The 19464-nt window shown below is 41.7% G+C and overlaps 1 protein-coding gene across 1 annotated transcript in view; it reads left to right on the top strand.

Annotated features, from left to right (window-relative positions):
• The window catches only part of LOC110300014 (liver carboxylesterase 1), a 31721-nt gene extending 12536 nt beyond the window's left edge, over positions 1-19185 (top strand). The window contains exons 8-14 of the mRNA XM_021170045.2: positions 2012-2050; positions 5348-5488; positions 7241-7321; positions 8264-8411; positions 14424-14555; positions 15557-15629; positions 18487-19185. Of these exons, the coding sequence (XP_021025704.1) occupies positions 2012-2050; positions 5348-5488; positions 7241-7321; positions 8264-8411; positions 14424-14555; positions 15557-15629; positions 18487-18670 (798 nt within the window). The 3' untranslated portion in view covers positions 18671-19185. The remainder of the gene's footprint in view (positions 1-2011; positions 2051-5347; positions 5489-7240; positions 7322-8263; positions 8412-14423; positions 14556-15556; positions 15630-18486) is intronic.
• Positions 19186-19464: the final 279 nt, after the last annotated feature.

Raw genomic sequence — 19464 nt, forward strand, 5'->3', positions numbered from 1 at the left:
TCCATGGACTGAGCCATTGTGGACATAGGTTTTCCTTTGTTAGGCTTATGTAAGGAGATCAAGGTGTTAGAAGAATTAAGAGAGGGCTCTTTTCTTTTCTTTCTTTTTTTTGGGGGGGGGTGTGGGGGCCGGTTCAAGACAGGATTTCTCTGTCCTGGGGCTGTCCTGGAACTCACTTTGTAGACCAAGCTGGCCTCAAACTCAGAAATCTGCCTGCCTCTGCCTCCCAAGTGTTGGGATTAAAGGCGTGCGCCACCATGCCCGGCTGAGAGGGTTATTTTCTAATATCCAGAAAATAGGCAACTATTTCAGCTATTCCCCACATGGCAGAGGAGGACTCAGCTTGCACAGGAATAGCAAGTCACTTTGAGGAAACCAAGAGAATCCAATAACCAAGAACGTTCTACAATATTTAAGGTCTTGTAGAAGTACGTCCATGATGATCCATTGGTCCCAGCATGCACTCACATGCACTCATATACATGAGTGTGCACATACACACAACTCACTCTTGGATGATGGCACCACAATTTACAGTGGAGGCACTATAGTGATTGCATCCCATATGCAAATGAGACCCATGAGCTAGAGTGCTGTGGTGTAATCACTATAGTCCTTACAACAAAGAAAAGCATGGGTCACAATGATTTCCAGTGAGCTTAGTGGTGTCAGTTTTCTGAGTTCAGGTGAAAACCTTGTTTGATGTCTGTTGAGCAGAATAAAAGTATGCATTATAACAGAATCTCTAAGCAATTGAACTGTTCTGACAAGATGCTGTAGCCCATAGCTATACCCAGATGCTCTGAAGATACTTGTGAATTTACCAACTCTACTATTCAACTTTCTGGTCTCTTTTTCCAGAATTCTAAATTCATACCCTATCTGCTTAGAAGGCATTTTCCCTTAATTTCAGCAGTAGGTTTAGTGTAAACTCTGTTGGACCAATATGGTTTTACCAAGATTTCTGACTTTCATGGAAGTAGACTGTAGGGGAGGTTAGATGCCCAAACAGCACCTGGGAAGACCTAATGCTGCATTAAACCAGTCAAGGGACCTGGTGGATTATACTGAAAAGTGGAGTATAAAATGTGGTTGGAATCTGGGATCTTCCTTGACTGCTCCTCACAGTGAGAGAAATGATGCTCCAGATAATGTATAGTGGCATACTTTCAGAAGCAAGACCAAGGGAAGGGGAAAATGATGGAGAGGCTTTCTACTATTCCATCCCAACTGTAGCTGACCTCTGTAGGCTCCCTACCACCACCTTGACCTAATTCCACTACCTTGCAAAGGAGACACTAGGGTATTGTTGCCAGTGAGGAGAGGTGAGATTAGGAGCACAGGCATAGGCATGAAGCATTCTTCCCAGAGTTCTGATAACCCTGAATGGATCCCAAAGCCTGTCCCTCTACTGTCACCACCCTTGCATCATCATGATCCTGTGCCCATTCTCAGAGGACCCTGAACTCTGATGTTTCGTTTCTGTTGCTGTGATTAACTATCTCAACAAAAAGCCAACTTCAGAGAGAAATGGTTTGTTTTAGGTCACAATTCCTAGTTATTGTGGGGAAGTCAGAGTGGTGGGAGCTTGAAGCAGCTGGTATTGAGTTGAGAACAGAGAGAAATGATTGGATATATATGCCCTTGATTACTGTGCTCAATTATACCCCCTTATACAGACCTACTTCCCTAGGAAATAATGCCCCCTTCAGTAGTCTGGATCTTTCTACACCAATTAAATTAATTAGGATACTCACCAACCGACAAGACCACCATAGGACCATCACAATGTAGACTCTATCCTCATTGAGACTCCCTTCCCAGGTGGTTCTGGGTGGTACCAAGCTGACCATAAAAGCTAACCATCACAAACCAGGTATAAGGTTCTCTTAATCAAGGAAGAATCAGGGGAGATAATCTAATAACTCTGAGGTCAGGCTCAAGGGATAAGCTTTTGCACAAAGAAGTTTTCCCTCTATCTTCAATTTCTCTGCCTTTTTTTTTTTCACAGAAATTTGGGACAGTTGATTTTCTTGGAGACCCCAGAGAGGTAAAGTCCTTTGTTTTCTGAATTATGGGTTCTTTTGTGTGTGTGTGTGTGGGGGGGGTTGAGACAGGGTTTTTCTGTATAGCCCTGGCTGTCCTGGAACTCACTTTGTAGACCAGGCTGGCCTCGAACTCAGAAATTCACCTGCCTCTGCCTCCCAAGTGCTGGGATTAAAGGCGTGCGCCACCACCGCCCGGCTTGAATTATGGGTTCTTATAATTCTTGTTAAATCTTTCTATTAAGGAAGGATTCTCATTTGTAGAACAGTACTGTTCCTTGTGTGTACACTGCTGAGATCCAGAGAGGAAGTCACTTGTAAGGATTACATAGCTAGGAGGATTAGGGACAAGATGACCTGACTCCCAGTCCATTGCTCCAGATCAGCAACTTAGTATCCCCCAGAGGAACCTATCCCCTTGTAAGTAAAATTTCCAGCTTTTTTTTTTTTTTTTTTTTTTTTTTTTTTTTTTTTTGGTTTTTCGAGACAGGGTTTCTCTGTATAGCTCTGGCTGTCCTGGAACTCACTTTGTAGGCCAGGCTGGCCTCGAACTCAGAAATCTGCCTGCCTCTGCCTCCCGAGTGCTGGGATTAAAGGCGTGCGCCACCATGCCCGGCAATTTCCAGCTTTTACAACAACCCTGTAGGAGCAGTATGCACCAGAATTTCCTATGCTCAGGAGACTGTGATGGCGAAGGAGGTCTGGAGCCATCAATAGCAAGCACAGGTCTCTGAGGAGACACACATTTGATATGGTGAGAAGCGGGGGATTTTAATCTTAGTGCAGAGGATACCACTGTTGTAGAAACTGTTTAATCCTAATCCTGGGTTTCTTCCTCATCTATATCATTTAGTTCCCAGATAAAACACACACACAGTCTTTATATTTACAACAAGCCTTAAATAGCACAAGAGCTGTACAGATACCTACCCTCTATGCTATTAGAATCTACTTTCCTACTGACAACCCCAAGTTATTATTTACTATGGTTCATCTGGGCTGCTCTTAACTCCAATTGGCCAGCCCTCAGAGCCATGTTCTCTTGAACTCACCTAATATATGGCAGCTTTTCTCCCCCCCCCTCCTCCTCCTTCTCCTCCTCCTCCTCCTCCTCCACCTTCTCCTCCTTTTCATGGTTTTACTCCAACCTCAAGCCTGGCAATCTTAGAACCTGTCTATGGATTTTCTGTCCAGATATTGACTGCAACTTTATTCACCAATCAGAAATAACTTGGGGGCAAGGCCACATAGCTTCACTTGGGTCTACATGTGAACTCTCTTATTTTGGATGACTGCACTTAGCATTACAATACACAGCAAGACCAAACTTCAACTCACCACCCTCTTACCACCAGCTGAAAACTCTAACAATGCCCAACATCTCATCCCTCCTGCTCTTCTACGTCCACTGGCCAGGAGATTAGTTATGTAGTATCTCTAGTCCCATCTCCTCTGCCACCTCCCTAGGGATCTGAGCACTTTTCTGAAAAATTCCATGAGAAAGAAATGGGAGTCTTTCAACATCCAGAAAAACTGCAAGAAGCACTCACTATGTAACAGAATATGATTTAGGAACTGGGCATGACAATGAAACAGACATACTGTTTTCTTATTGTGGTATCACAATAGGGAAACATAGTAAACTCTATGGTTTATATTTTCATGGATAGAGTCATGGTAAAGACAGTGGGAGCTGGAGAGCTGCATATGGTTTGATGTGAGCAGCAGGATTAGGAGGTGGCTTGAATGGTTGGTAGCTTCTCAGTGGAGCTGTAAAGGAACGAAAGAAGTTAGATGTTTAGAACCCTGGAGATTGAAGTGTTTCTGATGGAGAAGGGCTTCTTCAAGGGTGTGCTGTAGAAGGCCAGTATGCATGGGGTGGAGGCAATCAGGAATGAGTAGGCCTGATTCTGGGTAGGTAATAGAGACAGGAAGTAGAGCTGGTCCATGAAGGTCCATGAACGGTTTGTATGGATAGTCAGCATGAGATGTGAGTTGTTTGGAGGACTATGTGAAGGAATACCTGAGCAGGACTCACTGTGGCTGTGTGCAAAGATGAAGGAAGGAGGCCCAAGATTTCTCTTACCTAAACAGGCACACAACACCAGAGAACAGCAACAAGAGTTCCAGGGAACAGTGGCCACTGCTCAGATTGTCAGAGTTACTACTGAGGAGGACTTCCTCTTGGATCCAGTTCAACCTGGTTTTCCTTTTGTGTCTATCACTTTTACTACTTTCCCATGATATCACCAGACTTACTCTTATGAACGTAAGAGAGATTAGCCATCTTAATAACCTGACCATTATTTTCAGATGGAAGTCCTTTTATGTAGTGGGTCCTATAAATCATTACTAAGTGCTAGGGATATTCTAGACATTAAGCAGATGATATACTTTACGCTTTCCTCTCTGTATCCTGTCCTTAAGCATTTCTCCAACCCAGGACTATTTGAAAGTCTCAGAAATAGCCCTGCACATGATACTTTGCCCGTAAGGTCATACCCCGCTCATTGTTTGGGATGTTTGAGCACAGTTCCCAATAAAGAGTACACATGATGTTCTGCTCTATGTGGTCAACATGTATCTTCTTTCAGAGAAGCTGCTTCTGTTGTCTGCTCCATGACAGCCTCTCTGCACTACAGTTTTTCTATGGCAGGAGTAATTGTACAGCAGTCCCAGTTTCTATTGTCAGTCTGTTGGAGGAGGGGTTGTCCCTCCCCTGAATCTCTCAGACGAAGAATCAAGTCATAGACTGGTCACCTTGTGTGATAAATTCGATGTCTTCTTAAAACTAATTCTTTTCAATTATTTGAGTGCCAAGAGAAAATACTTTGTCTTCTTGCTTGCTCTCTTAAACTAACAACTGTCTTGCTTTGCATCTATTTAGTGCTACATTTAAGAACAATACTTTGTTGGTTTTTTAAAAGCTCTTTATGATCATGTGTTTGGAGCTACTTCTTAGATACTGGTGGGTTCAGCAGTTTGTATGTAATAAGATATTGGTTCCTCCTTACCAGAGTCTATTAATGGTCAATAATGAAGGATTAAAAGGCAGAACCCTGTCAGCCCTTCTCATATCTTGACTTATTGTTGATATGGCCTGCCTTGTGTGTGTTCAGCATGGCTTATAAATTATTGATAGAAATTGTTGTCTAGGGGAGGGTGGTTTCACATGCTTCTCCCCTGTATCCCAATACTTCCTGCCATTCCAGAAGGTTCCCCAAGCCTTTGCAAGGGTAGTGTACATATCTTGCTTGTTCTTGGACAGGAAAATCACAGACTTTACATCTTCATCTTCCCAGAGCTATCCCTTCCTCCCTACTGTGATTGATGGAGTGTTGCTGCCAAAGGCACCAGAAGAGATCCTGGTTGAGAAGAGTTTCAATACTGTCCCCTACATGGTGGGCATCAACAAGCATGAGTTTGGCTGGATCATTCCAATGGTGAGAACATCTAGCCCCTTTTATAGATGTACTGACAGTTTCAACCATCACAATCCTGGGGCTGTGCCCAAGTCTTCCTTCTGCTTCCAGTTTTTCTAGAGACCACGAGAGATGCCCCAATTGCCATGAGTGGGCACTGCCATAGTTGTCCAGAAAATCCAACTTTCCACTGGGTATTTTAGTCCTGGCAACGTCTCTTCCCAAACACTAACATTTCTGAGAGATTGTTGAAATTCATAGACTGGCAGGGCCAGAGATAATATCTGAACAGATAGAACAACTGTGGACATCTACAAAGGAGAGGGAGCTGGAGTGCAGGGCTCAGGCAGGGCTCAGCAGCTTATACCTTAGACTTGAACTTTCAGTTCTCATAGATTTTCACAAGTGCTTTTAGGTGCCCTGTTGCTGAGATCCAGAGACAATTCATTGATTTCTAAAAGCCAAGAAGGATTTTTTAATATGTTATAGATAAAGTTGGACAGTGAGTAATCTAACTAGGAACTTTTAGTTCACCTTTAATAGTATGACAGAAATATGCAAAAGAGAAGGCATGGCCTGAGTTGGGTCCCTGGCTCCAATACCTAGATAGGTTTCCAGGCTGGGAGCTCAAGGAGGCTTTGTGATATGAATGGTGAATCTTTCACAAAGCTACTCACTTTGGTGAGAGTTTTATTGCAACTTACAACTCCATTGTCCTTCACAGTGGTCACCAAGAGAATCAAACATTATCTCCTCCAGATGTTTACATTTCCAAAAGGTTTCAAATGTTACAAGCAAATGTTCTCTCAGGTCTTGGGAAAATAATTCTGGCAAGGAAACTATAAGTCATAGGCTAGAGAAAGGATTCATAACTGCAAGCTCTCTAACTCTCCAAGAGAAGGTTCAGGGGCCAGTCTGCTCAGCACCACGCTCAGGCTGGAAAACTGAATAACTTCCACTGAGTGTCCTGAGCTGGTGTTGTGCTAGGGTATGGCCACTAGTTGCTAGAAATTGTGGTAGAGTAGGGTCAAATCTTTGAGTGCAGAAGTTTGGATGAGGTATCTACTCACTGATGATTCTACAGTTGTGCTTGAAAAGAACTTCAGGGATCATAAAACGTGTACAGCCACATGGTTGATTTGGCTTCTTCAGTCACCTGAAACTGTGGGTGAGGGCTTGAGTCTTCTGTCCTGAAATCTCATTTCTACATTATTCTTCTGACCAAGATGTTACTTCATTCTTATGTATGTGATATATATATATATATATATATATATATATATATATATATATGTATTAGAGAACATATAGACATATATAGAATTTGGCCTTACAAAGACTATACATACATATATATATATATATATATATATATATATATATATATACACATATTACTATATTGTTATATACAGTATATAATATATGTATATATACCATATTACATGTAGTATACAATATATACTATATAAGAATCTATATTTAATACAAATACAAATAAAATATGTTGTCTGTATATGATACATATTATATTTTACATGTCACACACACATGCATACATGCACAAATGCACACACACACATACACACACACACACACATCCTCGTACTATTCATTTGTCACATTGGCTATTTCTTCAAACATGAAATCACACACCAATCAAGACCCAGTGAAGAAGTTTCCTTCTGTATTGATTTGGTTGTTTGGCTGTTGGATTTCTTCTTGTCATGTCTCCACAACTCATGACTGTTTATAAACACATCTCTTTAACAGTTTTTGGGCTTCCCACTCTCTGAAAGAAAACTGGACCAGAAGACAGCCGCATCCATCCTGTGGCAGGCCTACCCAATTCTTGTAAGTGTTGAGGGAATCATGGGAGCTGGTTGAAAAATAAAGAAGTCTGTATGTTTTCCCAGAAATGCAGACTTAATCAATGGTTGGAAATGTACTTAGATGTTGGGCTCAGCCTGACTTCCTTTCTCACTTTCCCATCCTCAGAAGAAACACACTTTTGTGATTTCCAACCTTCTCCTCTGGTGAGTGCAGGCAAATTCTTGGGGAATTTTTTTTCGAAATTTAATAATCCAAGTTGGATGGAGGCATAAGATTTACATAGGTTACTGTGAAGAGGTATAGCCAATGGGGGCACCATGGTAATTACAAATTCTGGGTATTATGCTCTTCTGGTACATAGGCTGCTGTTGCCTATAGGTCCTTGGGTGCCCTGGGACCTGTAGAGTTAAAGAGAAGTTACATCGCTAAGAATTGTATGACCTGTATCTTCTTCATTCCATTTCCCAGGAGTATTTTATTTTGAGGTTAATTTATTGGATACTAAAGGCATCTTTCCCAGAAAACAAGAGAAGATACCAAAAATTGCATTTCCCTTGAGGTCCTAGGGATGATGTGCATGTGTGTATCAAGAAAAGTGCCTTTCTTTAAGGACATATCTTGAGATATCCCCCAACTGGGGAACAGTTTTAAAACCAGTATGTGGCTTCAGCCACATAGATTTTTGGCATTGAAGCCAGTGGGATAATAATGATATATTGTGGAAATTCCTATCTTCCAAATTTAAGCTTACAATCTACCAAGAACAAAAGAACCTAAAGAATTTGCATTATTCTTCTCCTGCACCACATCCTTCTCCAGAAGTTGCCCTCTTTTCCATTCACTGCCCAAACTAGAAGAATTTGGCATCGCACTCAAGTGACTCAGAATCAAAGAATGCCTGGTAACTTTCCGGAAAAGCTCTCTTTGCAATACGTAAGGTGGCTGCTTTCTGGTTCATTTCAGAACATCTCTGAAAAGCTGATTCCAGCAGCTATTGAAAAGTATTTAGGAGGGACAGAAGACCCTGCCACAATGACAGACTTGTTCCTGGACTTGATTGGAGATGTTATGTTCGGTGTCCCATCTGTAATCGTGTCCCGTAGTCACAGAGGTAAGACATGAGAATGGGGGAGGAGCATAGACTCATCAGACAAGTCTCTACCTTCTTCTTAGCACAGAGAGATATGAAGTCTGCTGAGGGTCAGGTCTTAAAGGCTGGCTCCCTATGGCCTATAATGTTTACTCTTGCTTCTACCAGTAAGTGTCTATGAGAATAATGTTCACATGCAATTTCATCTAGGAGGTGATGTTATAAAACATTCTAAAGAAATGTGGGGGTAAAGCTTGGAAAAGATTGAGGCCAACCTGGTGGTCAGCCCACTGAGCCACTTTTGTAGCCCTAAGGATTACACTTTTAATATGTTGTTGCACCATACTTGGTAACAAGCTGTTGAAGATTTTTACATCTCTGATCATAAAGGATGTTAGGCTGTACTTTTATTTTCTTGTAGTGTCCTTGTCTCCTTTTAGCATCAGGATAGTAATACTCTAAGAATTTTATGAAATTTCCTCTTTTTTTTTCTTGAATTTTAGAGCTGTTTGGAAGAGTCTAAGCACTGATACCACCCATGCTTCCCTTCAATTTGTGGTCTGTTTATCAGTGACATTGCAATAATCTGGGTTTTTGCTTTGATGGGTGACTTCTAATTACAGTCTCAGTCTCCTTACTCCATACTGAACTGTTCAGATTGGCCATTTCTTCTCAAGCCGAGATTACCCAGCCCTTTGCTTTGTCTCTGGAGCTTCTACAAAAGCATAAAGCAGTTGGGCCTGGGTATCCAGATTCCTTGGTCTTTAACAGCAACCAATGTTGCAACTCTTCTGTAGGCTCAAGAATGTGAAATTCCTTAGCCCTTAATATTGGTTAGTGTCACAACTCTAGTGCTTGACCCAGGATCTGAAGCCCTTAACCCAAAACTCTAAATATCCTTTGCAAACTCTTCTGTCAACCAGAGTCTGCTGTATCCTTTTCCAATCTCACCTCCCCAGCATCTCCTGCTATGTTTCCTCCCACTGACTTTTCCTGGCTCGGTTCTTCACAAACTCTTCTGCTGCTTCTTCTGCCTTAGCATCTGGAGCTTTCAACTGCTCTACTGCCTCTGCCATTGCTCCTGCTGCTGTCCATTGTTCATTTTTTTGTGCTACTGCACTGCCCACACTACTGAATTAGAGGAGAGCAGAGACACTCTAAACTCTCACATTAGACCCTATGTTTCAGTACCAGGGGAGGGAGCAAGGGAGAGCATCTCTCAGCTGTATCACCAAGCCTAAACAGCTTATACACAAAGGAGAGGTATTTGTGTCAAGGGGTCTTGGGTCTTTAGAGTTAGTCATGACAACCTTCTGTTTCACTAAGGTATGTCTGGTACAAGGGTGAAGGTGAGGCTCTACCCTCAGTATCTGGGGCATTTATTTGTCTGCAGATTTCATGATGCCCTTGTTTTTAATAGCAAAGTAGTATTTCATGTGTAAATATATCACATTTTCTTTATCCACCTTCAGTTAAGGAATATCTAGTTTGTTTCTAGTTTGTGGCTATTATGAATAAAGCTGCTATGAACATAGTTGAGCAAGTGTCCTTGTGGTATGGTGGAGCATCTTTTCGGGTATATGCCAGGTGTAGTATGCCTGCGTCTTGAAGTAGAACCAATTTCCATTTTCTGAGAAACCTTCAAATTGATTTCCAAAGTGGCTGTACAAGTTTTCACTCCTACCAGCAATGGAGGAGTGTTCCCTTTATTCCTCATCCTCGCCAGCATCTTTATGATCCTGACATCAACAATTACATCATTTGGACAAACATAATTTATTGTAACTCTAGATGATAATATGCCTCATCTATCATTATTGGCATAATTTCTATTGACGTACATTTGCATTACACAGGATTAAATTGTATCCACTTTTCAACGGAGAGTGACCCGCCTGTGGCTTGCTTTATTCCTATGGCTTTGACGTCTCCTGTCTCATTATTTTGAAGTTTTGCTTTAAAGAACACTCTTTAGCCATTCCCGTGAGGAAGGACCAGAGACGCAAGTTCCACAGCTTCTGACTGGAGAGCTGCTATGTCTCCCTTACTTTTGAATGGCTCTGCCCTGAGGACAGTGCTTGAGACTGGAGGTTACTCTCCATGCCCATGAGCTTTCCTCTGAGACACTGGTTATAAATTTGGTCCATCCTTGATTGTGAAGCTCTTCTCTCTGATGCTTCTGGGTGTTCCCTTCTCCTTGATGATTAATACCATGATTGCTTTGTGTCTTGGCTACAATCAACTGAAGGCCGCTGTGTTTCCTGACCCAATGTTGGGTACCTTACCCAGGCAGGGAGCATTTTCAATCAGTCTCTTGAAATCAACCCTCTGTCTTTCTTCCATTTCTTCCCACCTGCTAGTCTTCTTGTTCAAGTGTCTAGCCTGGAAACAGCCTCCTCCTGTCTTTGGTTTTCTGAGTGTTTCACTTTGTAATTACCAACACATGGGTCTCACTTTCTTTCCAAATCTCACATTGTGATTATAAGAAGTTTAGAAATACCAGGGACTCCACAAAAAGTAATACAAATATCTTGGATAGCTTGCTGTGTAAAATGTAGTCTCTTGTTCATGAATAATCTCTGCTCTGTAGCTGGGATCCGAGTTCTCTTCTAAAGTAATCAAGTGACAGAAACAAGATTAATACAATATCTCAAGCAAGTTCTTGAAATATCTGTTCCACAATTGGTTTCAGAGTCACAGGGTTAACAAGGTTCAAGTGAGGGAAGCTGTGAAAGGTGATTATTCCTCGTCCTATGCTGGGAGGACGTATGTCATTTAAAAAATTGGTCAGTTGATATTTTAGGATGTTGATATTGTTGTTCTTCCTATGGGGTTACGATCTCCTTCAGCTCCTTAGTCCTTCCCGTAACTCTTCCACTGGGGTCCGCAGGTTCAGTCCAGTGGTTGGTTGTGAGTGTCTGCTCCATTTTTTGTCCATGAATTTTCTTTAGACAGGAACAATTCTGGGTTAAAAATTTTGAGGTGGGTGGGTTGCCCTATCCCTCCACTAGGGCCATGTCTATCTACTGATCTCTTCAGGTTCTATCTCCTAGCTGTTGTGTCTTTCAGCTAATGCCACCCCCATTGGAATCTGAGAGCCTCTCCTTGGTGTCTGGGACTTTCTAGTGGTTTTCCTTGCCCTCCTGCTCCCCATACCCCCACAGCTACTTATTTCTATTCATTCTCCTGGCCTTCTGGACAGCTACTTATTTCTATTCATTCTCCTGGCCTTCTGGACTTCTCTTTTGTCTCTTTATATACCTGGTCATGCCCCCCTTTTCCTTACTCCTTCCCTCTCCCATCCAGGTCCCTCCATCCTTCTGCCTCCCTTGATTATTTTCTTTCCCCTTCTAAATAGAACCGGAGCATCTACACTTTGCCCACCCTTCTTGTTAAGCTTCATATGATCTGTGAGTTGTATCATGGGTATTCTGAGCCTTTGGACTAATATTCACTTATCAATGAGTACATACCTTGTGTGTCCTTTTGGGTCTAGGTTACCACACACACTCAGGATGGTATTTTCTAGTTCCATCCATTTGCCTATGAAATTCGTGAAGTTGTCAGTTTTTAATAGCTAAGTGGTATTCCATTGTGTAAATGTACCACACTTTCTGTATCCATTCTTCTGTTGAGGGACATCTGGGTAGTTTCCAGATTCTGGCTACTATAAATAAGGCTGCTATGAGCATAGTGGAGCATGTGTCCTTCTTACATGTTGAAGCATCTTCTGGGTGTATGCCCAGGAGTGGTATAGCTGGGTCTTTTGGTAGAACTATTTCCAGTTTTCTGAGGTACTGCCAGACTGATTCCCAAAGTGGCTAAACCAGCTTTCAATTCCCACTAGGAATGGAGGAGAGTTCCTCTTTCTCCACATCCTCACCAGCATCTGCTGTATCCTGAGTTTTTGATCTTATCCATTCTGATTGGTGTGAGGTGTAGTCTCAGAGTTGTTTTGATTTGCATTTCCCTGGTGATTAAGGATGTTGAACATTTCTTTAGGTGCTTCTCAGCCATTCAAGATTCCTCAGTTGGGAATTCTTTGTTTAGCTCTGTACCCCATTTTTAAAAGGGTTATTTGGTTTTCTGAAGTCTAACTTCTTGAGTTCTCTGTATATTTTGGACATTAGACCTTTATTGGATGTAGGGTTGGCAAAGATCTTTTCCCAATCTGTAGGTTGCCATTTTGTCCTTTGCCTTACAGAAGCTTTATAGTGTCATGAGGTCCCATTTGTCATCGTTGACAGAGATCCCTGATCTTAGAGTCTGAGCCATTGCTGGTCTGTTCAGGAAAATTTCCCCTGTGCTAATGTGTGCTCTTTCCCACTTTCTCTTTGACTAGATTCAGTGTATCTGGTTTTATGTGGAGGTTCGTGATCCACTTGGACTTGAGCTTTATAGAAGGAGATAAAAACGGATCAGTTTGGATTCCTCTACATGCATTCTGTCAGTTAGACCAGCACCATTTGTTGAAAATGCTGTCTTTTTTTTCTTCTGTATGGTTTTGTCTTCTTTGTCAAAAATCAAGTGACCATAGGTGTTGGGTTTATTTCAGCATCTTCAATTCTATTCCATTGATCTACCTGCCTGTCTCTGTACCAATGCCATGCAGGTTTTATCACTATTGCTCTGTAGTACAGCTTGTGGTCAGGGATGGTGATTCCCCCAGAAGTTCTATTAGTGGTGAGAACTGTTTTCACTACCCTGAGTTTTTAGTTATTCCAGATGAAGTTGAGATTTTCTCTTTTTTATCTCTGTAAAGAATTCAGTTGGAATTTTGGTGGGGATTGCATTGAGTCTGTAGATTGCTTTCAGTAAGATGGCCATTTTTACTAATGCTAATTCTACCAATTCATGATAAGTATGGGAGGTCTTTCCATTTTCTGAGGTCTTCTTCAATTTTTTTCCCTTCAGAGACTTGAAGTTCTTGTCATACAGATTTTTTACTTGCTTGGTTAGAGTTATGACAAAGATACTTTAGATTATTTGTGACTATTGTAAAGGGTGTTGTTTCCTTAATTTATTTCTCAGCCCATTTATCCTTTGTATAAAGGAAGTCTATTAATTTTTTGAGTTAATTTTATATCCAGCCACTTTGCTGAAGTTGTTTTTAGATGGAGGAGTTCTCTGGTAGAATATTAGGGGTCACTTATGTATACAATCATATGGTCTGCAAGTAGGGATACCTTGACTTTTTCCTTTCTGATTTTCTGTCACTTTGACCTCTTTCTGTTGTCTTATTACACTAGCTAGAATTTCCAGTACTATATTGAATAAATAGGGAGAGTGGGCATATTTGTCTTGTTCCTGATTTTAGTGGGTTTGCTTCAAGTTCCTCTCCATTTAATTTGATGTTGGTTGTTGGATTGTTGTATTTTGCTTTTATTATGTTTAGGTATGTGCCTTGAATTCCCGATCTTTTCAAGACTTTTAACGTGAAGGGTTGTTGTATTTTGGCAAAGGATTTTAGGTCAGAATAGGATTTTAGGTTTTTTTTAGGATTTGAGATAGGATTTTAGGTCAGAATCTTGCTTTTCAGGTATGTTAAGGTATCTAGGGATGGCTGTAGTGGTAGAACTGGGTTGTGATGGTACCACTTGGCATTGGTTTCTGTTGCTTATGTTCTTGTGCTTTCCCTTTGCTATCTGAGTATCTCTCCTGTTAACTGGCCTTGTTGTCCCTGACTGGAGCCTGTCCCTCCTGTGCTCCTGGTTATGATGGGCTTCCTTGAGTCAGGCTGTCCCTGAGTGTGGGAGGGGGTCTGGTGCTCCTGATCTGCAAGCCTGATTATGACAGACCTCCTGAGAGTCAAGCTATATCTGGGTATGGGCATGGGGGTGGGGGGCATGCTAGAGCACGTGATCTGCCCCCTGGTACAGTTGTGGACTGGAAGGATGATGGCCATAGCCTTATTAAAATTGTGTTTATCTCTTCTGCAGATGAAGAATATAATCAAGTGCAGGACCTAAGGCTGTGACACCACCCAGGTGTGTGTCTGGTAATGTAACTCTACATGAATCCTTGTCTCCACAGATGCTGGAGCCCCAACCTACATGTATGAGTATCAGTATCGCCCAAGCTTTGTGTCAAATGATAGACCCCAGGAATTGTTAGGAGACCACGCTGATGAACTGTTTTCTGTATGGGGAGCCCCATTTTTAAAAGGTAATGTCTCTTTGCTGGCCGTGTTCTTGGTGATATGAGGCCTCAATTTGTGTCTTGCCTTGATGACCTTGAGGGAGTTCCTCCTTTTAAACTGGCTTTCTTTATGCTTTGTGACAGGGATCAACTATAAGATGGTTTCCAGTCTCTCTCCTTTAACACACATGATGGGGTTATGTTACTGTGTCCCCAGAGATAGTCATTCTCAGAATCCTGATCTGTGACCCCAGGAGGAAAAGTGGAAGATCACCACAGGCCTTGCTTTATGGCAAGAGTGCCAGAATTTAATTTTCCTCTCATAAGCATTACACTGTGAGTGTAGTGGGGTGTGAGGAAAATTTCTAACCTTGAATAAGGTCTATCATGTTCCTACCCACCATCTGGCTGGCATATATATATATATATGTGTGTGTGTGTGTGTGTGTGTGTGTGTGTGTATATATATATATATATATATATATATATATATATATATATATCTCCTTTCACAATGGTCTTCAATACTTTACTTTTCAACAGTTTAGCAAACTTTGTGAATTATGCCCCTCATAGCATACCAGTGTCTCTGAGCATCTCTCTGCTGGATATCTACTTGGTATCATTCCAGTTCTGATTGTTTTCAGATTCTATGAAGAGGTATGTGTGTTGGAGGTAGCCCTATGGGCAAGCAACCTTGGTGGTAAAGCTGGGGAAGTTGAGTGTTGTTGCCATTAAATTCCAGGCAGGTGAGCATGACAGAGAAAGGCAGAGAACACCTGGAATGTTCCTCTTGACTTTAAATTGCAGGCACACTCACCAAGATCTTCTTAAAAGGCAGATTTTTGAGTAAATGAGTCTGCCATAAAGGCCAAAAGTGCATTCTCCCCTTCAAATAGTAACCAGGCCTGAGTCCATTTATCTTCATAGATCAGGGTAGACAGGACACACGCAGGGTAATCCATTCATAGACAAGATGGCATTTCTTAAAGGTGCTCAGATTCAAATACAAATGCTCTTTATCACAGAGGGTGCTTCAGAAGAAGAGATCAACCTCAGCAAGATGGTGATGAAATTCTGGGCCAACTTTGCTCGAAATGGGTAAGACAGGTGGCTATGAAGACAAAGCTGGAGGTGTGGTGCCGTGAGTCATACACACCCCTGAGGAAGGACTAGTTTTCTAATGTTTGAGTGATTGTCCTCCTGTCCCTCTGACTATAGCATTCTCACAATGAGAGCTGTGTTAATCCAATTTGTAGCTATGATGATATTTGTGACAGTTCAATATATAGGAGAGAATGTGAATTTTGTCCCAGATTTTGGGTTTTGCTCATTTTGCCCATTAGTTCTTGTGTTGGAACAGAACATCATGTGTGGGGAGCATGATAAGGTCAAAGCTCCTTATCTCCTATCATTCATGGATGGAAGGAAAGGGCCAGGATCCTACTATAATCCTCAGTGGAAAGTCTTCCATGATCATTCTTCTCCAAGCTCTCCTTTATTACTTTTCTGCCATGTCCCAATGGCACCATCAGGAGGGGATCAAAGCTTCAACCCATGAGAATTTGGGGCAATATTAAATTCTAAATTATAACATCCTGCCCATGACCCCCAAGAAGCTCGTGCCCATCACAGAAACTCATTACCACACATACCTAACTTCTCATTACTTTTAATACTGCTTTGGCATCCAAGTCCAAAGAATTTCCAGGCAAACCTTTGTTATGAAAACCCACACCAACAAAAAAGTAACAGATTCCTAAGATACAAGGAAAATAGCCAAACATTGCTGTTCTACAGGGAGGTACAGGAGAATAGCAATGAGGAACGAGACTAAAGCAGGTCCAAAATCTGAGAGAAGAATTTAAATCTTAAATCTCCTTTGGTACATCCAGGAATCTATTGCCAGACATGGGCTCTGAATGCTGGGGAATGCATTCTAAAGTCTCAATGCCTATAGCCTCTGTGGCCTCTAGGGCTCTGTGGTAGTTTGAATAAGAATGACCCCCCATAAGTTTATGTAGTTGAGTTCTTGTCACCAGGAAGTGAAGCTCTTTGTTTGGATAAGAAAAATTTGTGGGTATGGCCTTGTTAAAAGGAAGTGTAGACTCAGGGTAGACTTTGAGGTTTCAAAAGCCCTTGTCAGGCCCAGTCTCTCTCTGACTGTAGGTCAGCGTAGCTATCACTTCACTACCATGCATGCTGCCATGCTCCTGCCATGACAGCAATATACTAAGCCAATGAAAGTTTACTCTAAGTCCCAATTGAGTGCCTTATTTAATAAGAGTTTCCTTGGCCAGAGTGTCTCTTCACACCAAGAGTGACTAAGACAGTCATTCTGCTCATGGTCTGAATGTTCCCTAGGCCGATGCTCCAAGCCATGTCAATTATGACTTACTAAGGTCTCCCTCAAAAGGTCGCTTTACTCTCATAGCTTCTTGCATTATGCTCTTAGGGTTGCTACTTGAGACATCAAACTTTCGACACACTTGATGGTTGCCCATGCTTTCCCTTGAAAACCAAATAGCAACCTCGATGGCCCCATGGGCCTTGCGTTTTGCTTGCCTGCAAAATCAGTGCAATGCGATGACGTTAAGATCTAACTATAGTTTGAGGTAGAGTTAGGGCCCATGGACCATCAGCTGTAAAGCCTCCAAGAACCTGAACGTAGGGACACCAATCCCAGAAAATCGATTCTTGACACCATACTGTAGATGAAGGACAGTTAATGCTAATATCTCAAGAAATGTCTTTGAAGCAAGTGATACCCTCGTGATGGGCCATCTCGCAGATCCCCGAGACATCCTTAGGAATATGTCCTCCTTTCCTCTGTTCAGAAGACTTGGGTCTTTATTGGCCCTACTCTTAATTTTGAAGCACAGAATCATTAAGTTCTTTATGCTGTAATTTTTTCCCTTTAATTTCACTGTAAATCTAATTGAAACCAACAAAAAGTACCTTCACATTGCCTGTAAGCTGTGATGCTTTTGAACAAGTCCATCAGTTATGCAGTCTGCCACTGCAATCAATCTACCAAGAAAGGTCAGGGAATGGACAAATGTAGACATAATGGAACACTAATTATCTCTATTCAAGTTCTGCACAGAGGCTTCATTGCCCTCTGAAATATCACAAGCTTGGCTTCATTGTCTTCTTTCATTTTAGAACCCACTAGAATCTAGAATATCCTACTCACCTATTCTGAGTTTGCTGCAGCATGCTCTCTAAACTTCTAATTTCCTTCACAAACCAATTAAAAATTATTACAAACTACAATGCCAGCTTAACCATAGAGTGATCCCTTTCTCAGAAGCAATTTTAGATGTTAGCTTTCAAAGACTGACAAAAGTGCCCAAAGTCCACTCACTTAAATGGAGGTTGTATTCTAGCTCTGAGTTTCACTTGGACTTTTAATTTGAGGCTTGTGATGAGGCAGAGCAGCATGCAGTCAGGAAGCTATGACAGGAAGGAGTGGGACCCCCAGCACTACTCAAGGTCGCCAGCATTTGCTTCTTCTAACTACACTCCACCCTTTATTCCACTAGCTTCTAGCTCAGTACCAGCCTGTAACACATGAGTATTTGCAGAGAATGCAAAATGTATATCATAACAAACTTAGAGAGAGAGAGAGAGAGAGAGAGAGAGAGAGAGAGAGAGAGAGAGAGAGAGGAAGGAAGGAAGGAAGGAAGGAAGGAAGGAAGGAAGGAAGAAAGAAAGAAAGAAAGAAAGAAAGAAAGAAAGAAAGAAAGAAAGAAAGAAAGAAAGAAAGAAAGAAAGAAAGAAAGAAAGAAAAGAAAGAAAGGAAAGGAAGAAAGGAAAGGAAGAAAGAAAGAAAGAAACCTGTGCCAGGATTTAGACACCTGTCCATTTGATCTGTGGAAGGTTACAGGCTTCTTGGCAGAGATAAGCCTGGGCATCTTTGTACATCTTGATGAATTTCTTTTTATTCTGTTTACAGGAACCCTAATGGTGAAGGGCTGCCTCATTGGCCAGAATATGACCAGAAGGAAGGATACCTTCAGATTGGAGTCCCAGCACAGGCAGTCCATAGGCTGAAAGACAAGGAAGTGGACTTTTGGACTGAGCTCAGAGCCAAGGAAACAGCAGAGAGGTCATCCCATAGGGAACATGTTGAACTGTGATCAGAAGGCCCAGCCAAGTTTGAGAGTCTGGAGCTAAGAAAAGGGTGATTATTTGTCAGATTTTGCTTCCAAAATCAATCATGTGGCACCAGTGCAAACACAAAAGGGAGAAACATTTGATTTTATGCTTTCAATTTTTTGTTTTTTGTTATTTGGTTACCTGTGTGTGTAGTCCTGGCTTTCCTGGAACTCACTCTGTAGACCAGGCTAGCATTGAATTCAGAAACCCACCTGCTTCTGACTCCCAAGTTCTGGGCTTAAAGACATGTGACACAACTGACTGGCCATATGCTTTCAATTTTTAATGACATCACAAATACATTCCCTTAGAAATCAAACCAGAGTCTCTGTCTTTGGCTCAAAATGGATCTATATACATTAGTGTACTAACAATGTTTTTGTACGCTGTATAAAGTTTACCCTTGTGTTATTCAAATGCTCATTTCTCTTCTTTTGTGTCTTGTTTCATTCTGGACATGGCATTGTAATGCTTATATAAAGTATCTCCTGTCTCACGTCTGTGTAAACATTTCTTACCACTTATTCTCTGCCTTGTCAATAAATGCTTAACCAGTGGCTGAGCAGAATAGAGAATAGGGCAGGACATCTGCCAATGAGAAAAGGAGAGGGGAGAGGAGGAGGAGGAAGAAGAGGAGAGAGGGGGGAGAGATTTATATATCAGGGGCAGGATGGAGAAATTAGAGCCACCAAGAAGGGATCTGAGAAGCCACATCAATAATAATATGCAAGTATCAATTGGGTGAGAGGCAGCTGGATTAGCATAGAAAGTAAAG

Source organism: Mus caroli, unplaced genomic scaffold, assembly GCF_978045245.1.
Source record: "Mus caroli unplaced genomic scaffold, Mus_caroli_1 scaffold_10, whole genome shotgun sequence".
Classification (NCBI taxonomy): Eukaryota; Metazoa; Chordata; class Mammalia; order Rodentia; family Muridae; genus Mus; species Mus caroli.